Genomic DNA, 13,223 nt, shown 5'->3' with positions numbered 1-13,223 from the left:
GTAGATTGCCTATCTCCACTTTACTTCTAGGGTTTTATCTTGTTCCTTCGTGTCGAACATATTTCTCTGTCATCTCACTTTGTCTAACTTTTTGTGTTTGCAATCTCTGTTCTGCAGGCTGCAGGATTGTAGATTGTAGGCTGCAGGCAGCAGGATTATAGGTGGGTGACGCTAGTCTAGAGGGTTGTGCAGGCTTCCTGGTCAGCAGGACTGGTGCCTGCCCACTGGTGGGTGGAGCTGGGCCTTGTCCCTCTGGTGGGCAGGGCCATGTCAAGGATGTGTTTAGAGGCAGCTGTGGGCTCAGGAAGAGTTTTGGCAGCCTATCTGCTGATGGGCGGGGCTGTATTCCCTCCCTGTTGGTTGTTTGGCCTGAGGCATCCCAGCACTGGAGCCTACAGGCTGTTGGGTAGTGCCAGGTCTTGGTATCAAAATGACGGCCTCCAGGAGATCTCACACCAATGAGTACTCCCTGCTACCTCTACCTCTGCCACCAGTGTTTTTATTCCCACAATGAGCCACAGCCGCCACCCCACCCCACCCCTCCAGGATACCTTCCAAGACCAGCAGGTAGTTCTGGCCAGGCTCCTATGAAGTCACCAAGTCCCTGGGTCTTGGTGTGAATGAAACCTTGTGTGCACCCTCTGAGAGTGGAGTTTCTGTTTGCCCCAGTCCTGTGAAGTTCCTGCAATCAAACCCTGCTGGCCTTCAAAGCCAAATGCTCTGAGGGCTCCTCCTCCCAATACCAGGCCCTTAGACTGGGGATCCTGACATGGGGCTCAGAACTCTCACTGCTGTGGGAGAACTTTTGTGATATATTTTCCAGTTTGTGGGTCACCCACCCACAGGAATGGGGTTTGATTGTGCTGCAAATGTGCCCCTCCTACTGTCTCATTGTGGCTTCTTCTTTGTCCTTGGATGTAGAATATCTTTTTTGTTGATTGTTGTTCAGCAATTAGTTGTGATTTTGGTGTTTTCTTGAGAGGACTTTAGTGTTTTTGTGAGAGGAGGTGAACTCAAGTCCTTCTACTCCACCATCTTGTCTCCACCACTCTCAAGAGTTAAGTACATTAATACAAAGAATCTGCTTTAACATATGGTGGGTATTCATTAAAGGCAATTTCATTAGCCTGTTTACCTTTTTCCATATTTTGGATCATTTTCTTAGGATAAATTTTTTGAAGAATGATTATTGGGTGAAAAATTGTGAACATTTTTATCTTCCTTAAAAAATGGTTTGCCAAATTGCTTTTTAAAATTGGTCTAGCCAATTTGTACTGTCAACAACACTTTATGACAGGAAGTTATATCACAATGCTATCACTGTGGTATACTTTGGTTTTGAAATATTTTTGATACTTTAATAGGAGAAAAGTAAAACCTTGTTTAGTTTGATTACTAAGTTGGATACTTTTTCATTTTTACCAGTACTTCCAGAATTGCATATTTAATATTATGTTGAAGACTTTAAAAATTGTATACAAGTATAAAGTATACATTTTAAGCCCAACCAATATGTGTTTTTATTGTCATTCATCTCCATCCCACATACAGAAATATGTAGCTTTACATGAGTCCCTTACCATTAATGAGTATTTATACATAAGCTATTTTCTGTCCTGTTTTTGACATTATGTAGCATTATTAGGGAGAATTTCAAATATCTGGTACTATCCTTGGTATAAAAGCTTAAGGGAATTTAAAAATAGAAAAGGAAGAGAAAAAAATACTGATGATTTGACTATAGTATATGGAAGACTCAGGCAAAATAAGTGAAAGGTGAAAGTACTGAGCCAAGCATGAGTCAGGACTACATTAGACCTGGTACTTTATGACTAAAATTGCCCCTGATTTCATTTGTTGGTGAAAAGGAGTGCTCTGTACAAATAATTGTAAGAGTCTGGCAGGAAGAAGAAGGAAATTTTCTCTAGTTTTTGTTCGGTTGCTCTTCTCCTTGTTCTGTTTTATCTGTGATTCTCAGATAATAACTTTCCTCCTCTGAGTAACTATCAAGCTCTATCTCTGGGGATAGGCACATTGGATTTCTTCTTGTTGACTTTTAGCAAGGTATAGCAATCTGTAATAATTGGGCATACTTGAAACTTCTGTTTCCATGAGCTGAATTTTATTGTAATAAAACCTGGCAAGGACCAAAATATAATATGCATATTGTTTGAGTGGTACTGTCATCTTGATATTGTGACTATTGGCATAAGATATGGAAGAAAATAAATAAAAGTAATAGCCAGTTATATATCTTATACAGGTAAAGGGAGCAATTAAGTGGGAGTTGTGCCACTTTTGTTATTAATGGGCCCTTAGTACTTTTCCATCTTAAAATTATATCAAAATGATATCGCTATACTTTACTTCTAGCTTGGTACCTTTTATTATACCTCAGATATTAATGCAGCTGTGGGCTGGAATACTGAAGCTACTTAATATTTATGAGAAACTGAGCAAATTCATATTAGGTATGACTGGCATGGCAGTGTGACTTAATAAGAATTGTTTTGACATGAAGATTCATATCTTTATTCTCAGATGGACTGAGGGAACCCTGATCCCTTAGCAATGATCAATGCTTACTTATAGCAAAAATTCAAATGAGTAAATATAAACCTGAGGTGGCTACTTCTGTTAGATGAAATCTACTTATACATATCTTTATATCTTTATATCTACTTATACATATCTTTCCTCTCTTGTAGAGATTAGGTTAAGAAGAAATATCTGGAGATAATTATTAGTGATTTAACATTCTTTAAGCTCCTCCTATTCCTCCCTCAATTTATATGTGCACATTGCACGAGCTTGTGTGTACTCTCTCTTTCTCTCTGTCTCTGTCTTTGTTTCTGTCTCTCTCTATATATGGTATTTTTAGAACTAAACAGCAAAGCTGTGTACAAAAACAGCAACAAAACTAGAGAGAATATAGGCAGTCCTAGCCCACAAATACTTGCCACAGAACCAGACATATGCATAAGGCATGTTAGGCCTCAGCTGCTCGGGGAGATGAAAGGATGCTGCCAGCTGCCTTCAGTGTTGTCATTCCCATGGAATGGTTTGGTTATACCAAAAGGTTTAATTCAATAGCATTTTACAAATTTTGAATTCAGGTATTTAGCAGAACAAGATTCAATGGCTTTAAAAAATGAAATAAATTATTTAACTTTATTTGGGAAGATTTTATTTTATGATGGTGCAAGTAATACATATTGAAAAGTATAAAGAAGAAGGAAAAAAAGCCATCCTCCTGATATCTGGGTCATTACTGAATAGTTTATATACTAATAAGAGATACCTTAGAACCTCTTATTTGTAGCTTCCCCCAAAAGACTAAATGTCTATGTTTATGCAATAATTTCCATTTTAAAATGTGTGATATTGGACTTCCCTGGTGGTCCAGTGGTTAAGACTCTGCGCTTCCACTGCAGGGGGCGTGGGTTCGATCCCTGGTCAGGGAACTAAGATCCCACATGCCACGTGGCACAGAAAATAAGATACGATAAGATATAAAATAAAATAAAGTATGATATTACAAAAAGATCAAGATTCTGAGTGGTGATTAATTAGATGCCAATTAGGACCTCCCATTTCCACCACTGTTATTTTTATTCTAGTTATTTTGTTTCCATTCACTGAGTTGAATTCTGTTTGATACCTGTTAAGGTAATAAATGCTGCCCTGTAAATTATATAAGCTGACTTTGTACTGGCTGTAAGAACCTATAATATCATGGTCTTAGACCCTTTCACAATGAATATGAAATCTGTCTAATAATTTTATGACATTTAAACAAGTTGTTCTGAAATTCTTCCTTTATCTGTTATAGATTGGCTGTGATCATAGCCAAAACCTTGTGGACATTTGTAGAGAGAAGCATTATCAGGCCTTTGTCTGTGATGCTTTGGCAGTACCAATCCGCAGTGGGTCTTGTGATGCTTGCATCTCCATTGCTGTTATTCACCATTTTGCTACAGCAGTAAGTATTGTCTTTCTTGCTCCAAGAACTTGTAACTAAGTGGCAGGAAATGTTCGTGGATTTTACTGATTTGGACCCCATTTTAGCTTTTCCTTTCTTTCCATTCTCTTTTCTTGTCATACAGTTTACCCCAGTTTTTAAAGAAAGCCTGTGGAATGGAGATGAGTTACATGGGAGCTGTGATTACTTAAGCAGAGGTCTGATGAGACTATGCATTTATTGCTGCACATTTCTGCCTTTTTCCTACCTGAGTCTTACTCATCTTTAAATGTCTTGCTCAAACCCACAGACTCACAGAATTTAGCTGTAAGAGACTTTAAGAGATCATCAGCTCTAGGCCTCTTGAGTATTCTCTCTGTCTCCTCAGCCTCTGAGCTTCTTCTTTATTTCCGTTTCCCATCTTGCTTTCTCGGCTCTCACTCTCATTCCTGACATCTGAGTCTCATGTTCTTCCCATTCTATTTTTCTTCTTTTCCTGTTCTTTTTTTCAAAACTCAGGTATTTATCTGGTAGTAGTATGCTGATGCTTTTAATTAGTCACTCTGCTTCTAATTTTAAAATAAGTGAATTTCACATTTTATATTTTTCTTATAGGAAAAAAATCTTATTATTCCTAGGTGTTACTCGTTTCCCCCAATCTAAGCAATAACATTATAGATCCCTTTGTGCTGGAGTTCCTGGCCATTTCAGTATATCTTATGATCTCAACTGAATTTCAAACAAAGCAGAAAACCCTCTATGCCTCTGTATTATTATCAGAAAGAAAAAAAAGTTTTCCCCTGTTTATCAACACTTTTTTTCCTCTCAATTGCAGAGCAAAATTCTCCTTTTTTCCCCCTTTTTTTAAACTCTAAGATTTGTTTTATGTTTGATTTTCTGTACTGTCCATCTTAATTGAAAATAGTCCTATAGTTAGTTATATTTTCCTGTTTCCTCTCTGTATCTCTTTCTCATTGATAAATGTCAATATGGTTTTTTGTTTATTTTTTTGTTTGTTTTAACTAGGAGCGTAGAGTGGCAGCTCTCCAAGAACTTGTTCGACTCCTAAGACCTGGTGGGAAGGCACTCATCTATGTTTGGGCAATGGAACAAGAATATAATAAGAAGAAGTCCAAGTATCTTAGAGAAAACAGAATTAGCCAAAGAAAGAAAGAGGAGATCAGCAGTGATACATCAGTGCAAGAGTTGCTTGTGAAGCAGATGCCTGATGTGGGCAATCAAGATTCAGCACCTTCTGTCCCCTCCATTAATGACTTTCAGGATAGAGGATGTAATTCAAGGGAAGTTACTAATTCCAAGTTGCCTATTCACACTAACAGGACTTCTTTTCATTCTCAAGATGTACTGGTTCCCTGGCACCTTAAGGAAAATCCTGGTAAGGGCAAGCCTATTGAGCCATTTGGACCATTAGGATCCCATGACCCAGGTCCTGTGTTTCATCGTTACTACCATGTGTTCTGTGAGGGAGAAATGGAAGCTGCCTGCCAGACTTTGAGTAATATCAGCATACTGCAAAGTTACTATGATCAGGGGAACTGGTGTGTGATTCTTCAAAAGGTCTGATCATCTCTATGAACATATATACAGGGAATAAATGCTCAGCTTTTTTTTAAAAAAGGAGATTAAATTACCTGTATTATTAGTTAAAGAGAAACCGTGTGGAAAAGTATCAAAGGAGAGTGCCTGAGAGAAATTGTAAGTAGAGATTAGTTAGGAAATATTTGGTCTACTACTATTGCTGACATCATTTAATCCATAAATGTAGGCTTCTCCTATAGGGAGTAACAGGGATGGTTTTTAAAAGTGATTGAAGTAGTTTGTGAAATATTTGGGATCCTAGGGTAAGTAAGAGCACAGCATTTTGAAGATAAACTTTTTTTATAAAGTGTTACTAAATGAACTAAATCATATAGAATCTTACTGAAGTAATCACATAACATTTTATCAATAATAAAGAAAATATTCCTGTTCAGTAGAAAATTGCCTGAAGTTTTATCTGTGATTGTTAGCTCTGTAAAATCATAGATGATAACCACTCTGTCACTACACCTTACTAGCACAGGGCTTGACACATAGTAGGTACTCAGTAAAATTTTAGTCATTTGGATAGTACCCATATATTAATGTAGGAACTTTCATCCAGTAAATACTTATTGAACCTCTACTGTGTACCAGTTACTATTTTAAGTTCTGGAAGGGGAACAGTGAACAAGAAAAAAACAAAGGCCATGCCCTCATGGACTTACATTCTAGAAGGAAAGACAGACAATAAGCAAACAGATACGGGTGATAAATGTTGTGGAAAAAAATAAAAACAGGAGGGGGTTTCACCTGAGAACAAAAAGTTATTTTTAAAGGGCTGAAATAACTACTAATCCTGACTATAGTTATTACCAAGAGTTAATTGGTATTCCTAATGCATTGATCTGGGTGCTAAAGGCAACCCAAATATGCTCTTTTTTTTTTTTTTTTTTTTTTGGCTGAGCGGCATGTAGGATCTTAGTTCCCCGACCAGGGATCAAATCCTCACCCCCTTAACCACTGGACCGCTAAGGAAGTCCCAGCAAATATGCTCTTTTATTTTTTAAATTTTTTTAAATAAATTTATTTATTCATTTAATTTTTGGCTGCATTGGGTCTTCGCTGCTGCATGCCAGTTTTCTCTAGTTGCTGAGAGCAGGGGCTACTCTTTGTTGCAGTGCACGGGCTTCTTATTGTGGTGGCTTCTCTTTTGGAGCACGGGCTCTAGGCGCATGGGCTTCAGTAGTTGTGGCACACAGGCTTCAGTAGTTGTGGCACACGGGCTTCAGTAGTTGTGGTTCGTGGGCTCTAGAGCGCAGGCTCAGTAGTTGTGGCGCAAGGACTTAGTTGCTCCGCAGCATGTGGGATCTTCCCAGACCAGGTCTCGAACCCGTGTTCCCTGCATTGGCAGGCGGATTCTTAACCACTGCACCACCAGGGAAGCCCCGCAAATATGATCTTTTAACTCCTTTATTTAAATAGCAAAACTTAGAATTGTCAGTTAGACCTAATTATGCCCTGATAGCCAAAGCTATGTTGTCATTATTGGGTATTTCTAGTTCTTTCATAGTTTGTTCCAGTCCAGTGCAATCAGGGATTATGTTTTACCTACATATATGCCATAGTTACCCAGTTAACATACCTTAGGTCAAGCTTGCAGGAGGAACAGAGGTCAAATTATTATGCAGAAGGGAAAACATTTTGGTTTATTCTTAATACTGTACTCAGCATGCATTGCTTTGTAGTAGTAATGCTTTAGACTACCTAAAGAAAAAACGCTGTCTGTGAATGATGGCTGTGCAGGCAATTATATATCTTGTTACTGTATGTTAGTGATGCTAATCTTCAGCATCAAGCTTTCAAAACAGTAGTGATCAAAAATAAGTCTTAGATGAGACACTGATTATTTTGTTGTGGAATTTCCGAATAAGATTATAATTGTTCACTATAGATGAATTTGTAAGGTTCATGATATGGGAAGAAAGAATTGCAGGGCTAAAAATAGTTTTATTTCTGATATACATTCTAGAACTTTACATCACAATTTGAAGTTTAACACATACTAATAAATTTTAACATCTAGATGAAATAGATGATTTGCTTTTTTTAATGTTTAAAGAGTAAGGTAATAATTTTATTTTAAATATTTGTATTTACATAAGAAAACTTTTTTTTTTTTTTTAGAAAACTCTTTAAAATTAAGGTGAAAATTTAGATATAGCTTTTTAAATGACGGAGAGTATAGATAGTTTTTCAAAATTCTATTAGAAAAAATTAAGACCCCTGCTGGGGACCATGGACAGTCACAGAAGGCATGGTCAGATTTCCACCAGCCTGGCAGTGATTGACATTTACACGTCTCCACACTAGAAAGGGTGGGTTTGCAGGTATCTCAAACACTTCACTAGCTACTCCAAATCCTGCGTACAAGTTCCATACACTGAAAGAACAATCTGTGTAAAACTTCGTTCATCTAGCTTATTAGAAACGCATATATTTTCTATCTGGGAAACTAGCATTTTCTTACAGTATTAAAAGCCTTCAGTCTTACTCACCTTTAGAACTCGAAGCTTGACACAGCTTTAAAGTACCTCGAGAAAGAATAGTTGTACAGATCTCTGAAAAACTATATTATTATACATACACCACACTTCAAATATATCTTATACTCAATGAAAGAACAAAGTGCATAGTACTTATTTCTTATGTTAGGAAACAATTGGCTGCATTCTCCTTCTATGAAAATCATGTTTACCTATGCCCAGTGAAAGGATTCTGCTTTCAATTGGAGAGAGCACAGTAAGTGGAGATCAACATGCCTTAAGAATAATAAGTGCTGGATACATATAGGTAAACCACAAGATATAAAATTGTTAGAAAAACTTTGTGCTTGGTAGCTTGGTAACAAGTTCTTCTGGTTACTCTAAGGAACTCTTCATTGTCCAGTGGTTGAAGAAGCCTTGATCCCATTATCTTCTCCATGAGCTACTGCATACAGGAAGACTCAAGGTAGCCTATACAAACAAAAGAGTTCCTAGTCTAGGAAATCAAACACTGCCTGCTTCAGCTACCTGGGTTGAGTTCCATCCCCTTTGCCTCAAAGTTCTTTCATCTACCTAGTGAGAAACATATACATTTACAGAATGAGAAACAAGCCTCTCTGTAGAGTGCAAAAGCCTCCCCCCGCCCCTCAGTTTATTTGACCGTGGAACAGAGAGCTCCACCGCAGCTTGCAAGGACAGGTGGGAAAACTAACTTTGCAGGTCTCCCAAACATTTCAGCAGCTGCTCCAAATCCCGGGTACAAGTTCCACACCCTCCGTGGACAATCTGTATAAAACCTACTCCTACTAGCGTGTAAGAAAAGCTTCCATTTTCTCTAAGGGAAACAAGGCCTTTCCTGCGGTGTGAAAGGCCTTCACTCCCATTGGTTTGTAGAACAATGCACTCTGGGTGGGCTTGTTAGTTCCTATAGGAGAAGCAATAGGACAGATCTCTTCAATAGTCCATTTCCTGCATCCACACGTCAAGTGTATCTTATGCTCCAAGAACGAACATGGTGCACAGCACTCCTTTCTTATGGTAAGAAACAACTTTCTGACATTTCTTATAGAAGACTCATGCATGATGACGCCACCTGAAAATCTTTTCCTTTCAATCCCATTGACACCACGTACCTTGAAGTGCAACGTGATGTAAGAGACACAAAGACTTGATTTACAAGTTTATGGAACCACGTTAAGTGAGACATGATCTAAGAAACACAAATACTAGATTCACAAGTGTTAGGATGAAATGCATGTGTTACCCCAAAAAACGACTTCCCTAGAGAAAGAACACGGTCACACCCACAAAAATATTCCTTCTGTGTGCTTGGTTTAAAAAAAATCTTGTGGGGACTATGGGAGACTGCGTTGTATGAGGGTTGAAGAGGCCTATGGCTTCTTCAGTGGGTCAGTGAGGCACTTTCAGGAGGTGAGACACCAGGTATCCTAATGGAACACTGAAGTTACACATCTGTGAACTAAGGGACTACATTCCTCAGCTGCTTGGGTTAAGGCCCGTATCCTGAAACAAGTGTGCCTCATGAATTCTTTCCTTGGAACTCATGAGACATACCATACCATGCAGTTCCGAACACAAGGAAACCAGCATTTCCTGGTCGTTTAACAGGTTAGCATTTCTACTAGGCCTTTGGACAAGGAGCTCCAGGCAGCTCCCAGTGAAAGTTTAGAAAGATAGTGTTGCAGGTCTACTGCCATTAGCCCACTGCTCCAGGTTCCGTCTGTAAGGTGCTTCCAGTGAGGAACCATAAACTCTACAACTTCACGCATATTGCTCGTAAGGAACACGCACATTTTCTCTACAGTAAAGAAGTCTTTTCCTGCAGTCTGAGAGTCTTGGACTCCTATTCCTTATTAGAAAACCGAGTTTGGCACAGCGTTCAAAGGACCCCTTCCATAAACACCGTACATATCTCTAAAAGAATATAATCCATGTGTCCCCCTTCATCTACATCTTACCCTTCAAGAAACGCACAAGAGTTCTGGCTTGATGGTAAGAAACAATGGGCTTCCTTCTCCTTCTATAAATATCCCGTTTCCGTGGGCCCCGTGAAAGGCTCTGGCTTTCAACGGTATAGAGCATACCGACGGGCATGGAACATCACTAAACAATGAGAAATGCGAGATACACAACAACTTGCTTCTGAGAAACACGTATGTTTACAGGACAAAAAACAAGCCTTTTCGTAGAGCCCAAAAGTCTCCACTGCTGAGCTTCTTTAGCTCTGGAACAGAGAGCTTACCACAGCTTACAAGGACAGGTAGGAAAACTTGGTTTGCAGGTCTTGCAAGCATTTCAGCACCTATCCAAATCGTGAGTACAAGGTCCACAGCCTGCATAAAACTTAGTTTTACTAGAGTGTACGAAACACTTCCATTTTCTCTAAGGGAAACAAGGCCTTTCCTGCAGTGTGAAAGGCCCTCACTCCCATTGCTCTGGGGAACAATGCGCTCTGAGCAGGCTTGATGGTTCCTACAGGAGAAGCAGTAGGACAGATGTCTGCCCTGGTATATTTGCTGCATCCACACCTCGAGTGTGTATTACGCTCCATGAACCAACACGGTTCGCAATACTCCTTTCTGATGGTAAGAAACAACAGCCGACATTTCTTATAGGAGACTCGTGCATGATGAGGCTGCCTGAAAGTCTTTTCCTTTCAATCCCATTGACACCACGTAGCTTTAATGCCACGTGATGTAAGTGACACAATGACTGCATTTACAAATTTATAAAACCACGTTCATTGCGACTTGAGCTAAGAAACACAAATGCTACATTGACAAGTGTTAGGATGAAATGCCTATATTCCCCCCCCACACACACACACACCAAAATAACTTCCCTAGAGAAAGAACCTGGTCACGTCCCCAAAAATATTTCTGCTGTGTGCTTGGTTAAAAAAAAGAAAATCTCCTGGGGACTATGGGAGACTCTATGCTGTATGCGGATTGAAGGGACTTATAGCCACTTCAGTGGGTCAGTGAGGCACTTCTGGGAGGTGAGAAGCCAGGTGTCCTAATGAAACCCTAGTGTTACACTGCTGGGACCTAAGGCATGACATTCCTCAGCCACATGGGTTAAGGTCCCCGTCCAAAAACAGCAGTGTGCCGAAAGAGTTCTTTTCATGGAGCTCGTTAGACATACCATAGAATGAAGTACCAAAGAGAAGGAAACCCGCCTTTCCCCATGGTTTAAGAGGTTAGCATTCCTACTAGGCCATTGAACATGGAGCTCCAGTCAGCTCCCAGTGAAAGTTCAGAAGGGTATTGTTACAGGTCTCGCATGCATTTCAGCGCTTGTCCAAATCGCGATACAAGTACCACAACCTGCATGAACAGCCTGCACAAAACCTAGGTTTACTAGAGTTTACCAAATGCTTCCATTTTCTCTAAGGGAAAAGATGCCTTTCCTGTGGTGTGAAAGGCCTTCAATCCCATTGCTTTGGAGAACAATGCAGTCAGGGCAGGCTTGATGGTTCCTATAGGAGAAGCAGTTGGACAGATGTCTGCCCCGGTATATTTACTGCATCCACACTTCGAGTGTGTCTTACATTCCATGAACCAACATGGTGCACAGTACTTCTTTCTGATGGTAAGAAACAACAGCTGACATTTCTTATAGGAGAATCGTGCACGATGAGGTCACCTGAAAGTCTTTTCCTTTCAATACCCTGGACACCACGTAGCTTCAAAGTCACGTGATGTAAGCGACACAATGACTGCATTAAAAAGTTTATGGAACCACGTTCAGTATGGCATGAGCTCAAAAAACAAATGCTAGATTGACAAGTGTTAGGATGAAACGCCTATGTTCTGCTCCCCTAAAATAACTTCCCTAGAGAAAGAACATGCTGACATCCCCCCAAACATTTCTACTGTGTGCTTGGCTAAAAAAAAAGGAAATCTCCTGGGCACTAAGGTAGACGCTACGCTGTACGTGGGTTGAAGAGGCTTATAGCCACTTCGGTGGGTCAGTGAGGAACTTCTGGGAGGTGAGACGCCAGTTCACCTAATGGAACCCTAGTGTTACACTTCTGGGACCTAAGGCATGACATTCCTCAGCCACTTGGGTTAAGGTCCTTCTCCAGAAACAACAGTGTGTCCAACGAGTTCTTTTCCTGGAGCTCGTGAGACATAATATACCATGCAGTACCAAAGAGAAGGAAACCCGCCTTTCCCCGTGGTTTAAGAGGTTAGCATTCCTACTAGGCCGTTGAACACGGAGCTCTAGTCAGCTCCCAGTGAAACTTTAGAAGGATAGTTTTGCAGGTCTCTCTGCCATTAGCCTGCTTCTCCAGTGTTAAGATCAGGAACGAGAAAATGTTGCCCACTCTTACCACTATTATTCAACATAGTTTTGGAAGTTTTAGCCACAGCAATCAGAGAAGAAAACAAAATAAAAGGGATCCAAATTGGAAAAGAATAAGTAAAACTGTCACTATTTGCAGATGACATGATACTCTACATAGAGAATCCTAAAGACTTTACCAAAAAACCACTAGAGCTAATCAATGAATTCGGTAAAGTAGGAGGATACAAAATTAATGCACAAAAGTCTCTTGCATTCCTGTACACTACTGATGAAAAATCTGAAAGAGAAATTAAGGAGGCACTCCCATTTACCATTGTAAAAAAACAAAAACAAAAACAAAACACCTAGCAATAAACCTACCTAAGGGGACAGAAGACCTGTATGCAGAAAACTATAAGACTTTATTACTTAAGTAATTAAAGATGATACAGATAGAAAGATATACCACATTCTTGGATTGGAAGAATCAACATTGTGAAAATGACTATACTACCCAAAGCAATCTACAGATAAAAGGCAATCCCTATCAAAAAAACAAAGGCATTTTTCACAGAACTAGAACAAAAAATCTCACAATTTGTATGGAAACAAAAAAGACCCTGAATAGCTAAACAATCCTGAGAAAGATGCAGATGAAGGAATCAGGCTGCCTGACTTCAGACTATACTACAAAGCTACAGTAATCAAGAAAATATGGTCCTGGCACAAAAACAGAAATATACATCAATGGAACAGGATAGAAAGCCCAGAGATAAACCCATGAACATATGGTCACCTTATTTTTAATAAAGGAGGAAGAATATACAAGGGAGAAAAGAGAGCCTCTTCAATAAGTGGAGCATGGA

The 13,223-nt window shown here is 39.5% G+C and overlaps 1 protein-coding gene and 1 long non-coding RNA gene across 7 annotated transcripts in view; both read left to right on the top strand.

The window, feature by feature from the left end:
* The window catches only part of ALKBH8 (alkB homolog 8, tRNA methyltransferase), an 87,244-nt gene extending 81,098 nt beyond the window's left edge, over positions 1–6,146 (top strand). For 3 of the 6 annotated variants that reach the window (XM_082342974.1, XM_082342973.1, XM_082342978.1), the window contains 2 exons: positions 3,833–3,982; positions 4,988–6,146. In XM_082342974.1, coding sequence (XP_082199100.1) covers positions 3,833–3,982; positions 4,988–5,545 — 708 coding nt within the window. In that variant the 3' untranslated portion in view covers positions 5,546–6,146. Of the gene's footprint in view, positions 1–3,832; positions 3,983–4,106; positions 4,180–4,987 lie in introns of all 6 variants that reach the window. The other 3 variants (XM_082342975.1, XM_082342976.1, XM_082342977.1) reach the window with 2 other exon arrangements.
* LOC309606203 overlaps positions 1–13,223 on the top strand; it is a 910,895-nt gene that overhangs the window by 194,475 nt on the left and 703,197 nt on the right. The gene's annotated exons all lie outside the window — the stretch shown is intronic.

This window comes from Balaenoptera borealis (assembly GCF_965194805.1).
Source record: "Balaenoptera borealis genome assembly, chromosome: 11".
NCBI classification, from domain to species: Eukaryota; Metazoa; Chordata; class Mammalia; order Artiodactyla; family Balaenopteridae; genus Balaenoptera; species Balaenoptera borealis.
The sequence above is the reverse complement of the archived record's forward strand: the minus strand, read 5'-3'. Positions and strand labels throughout refer to the sequence as shown.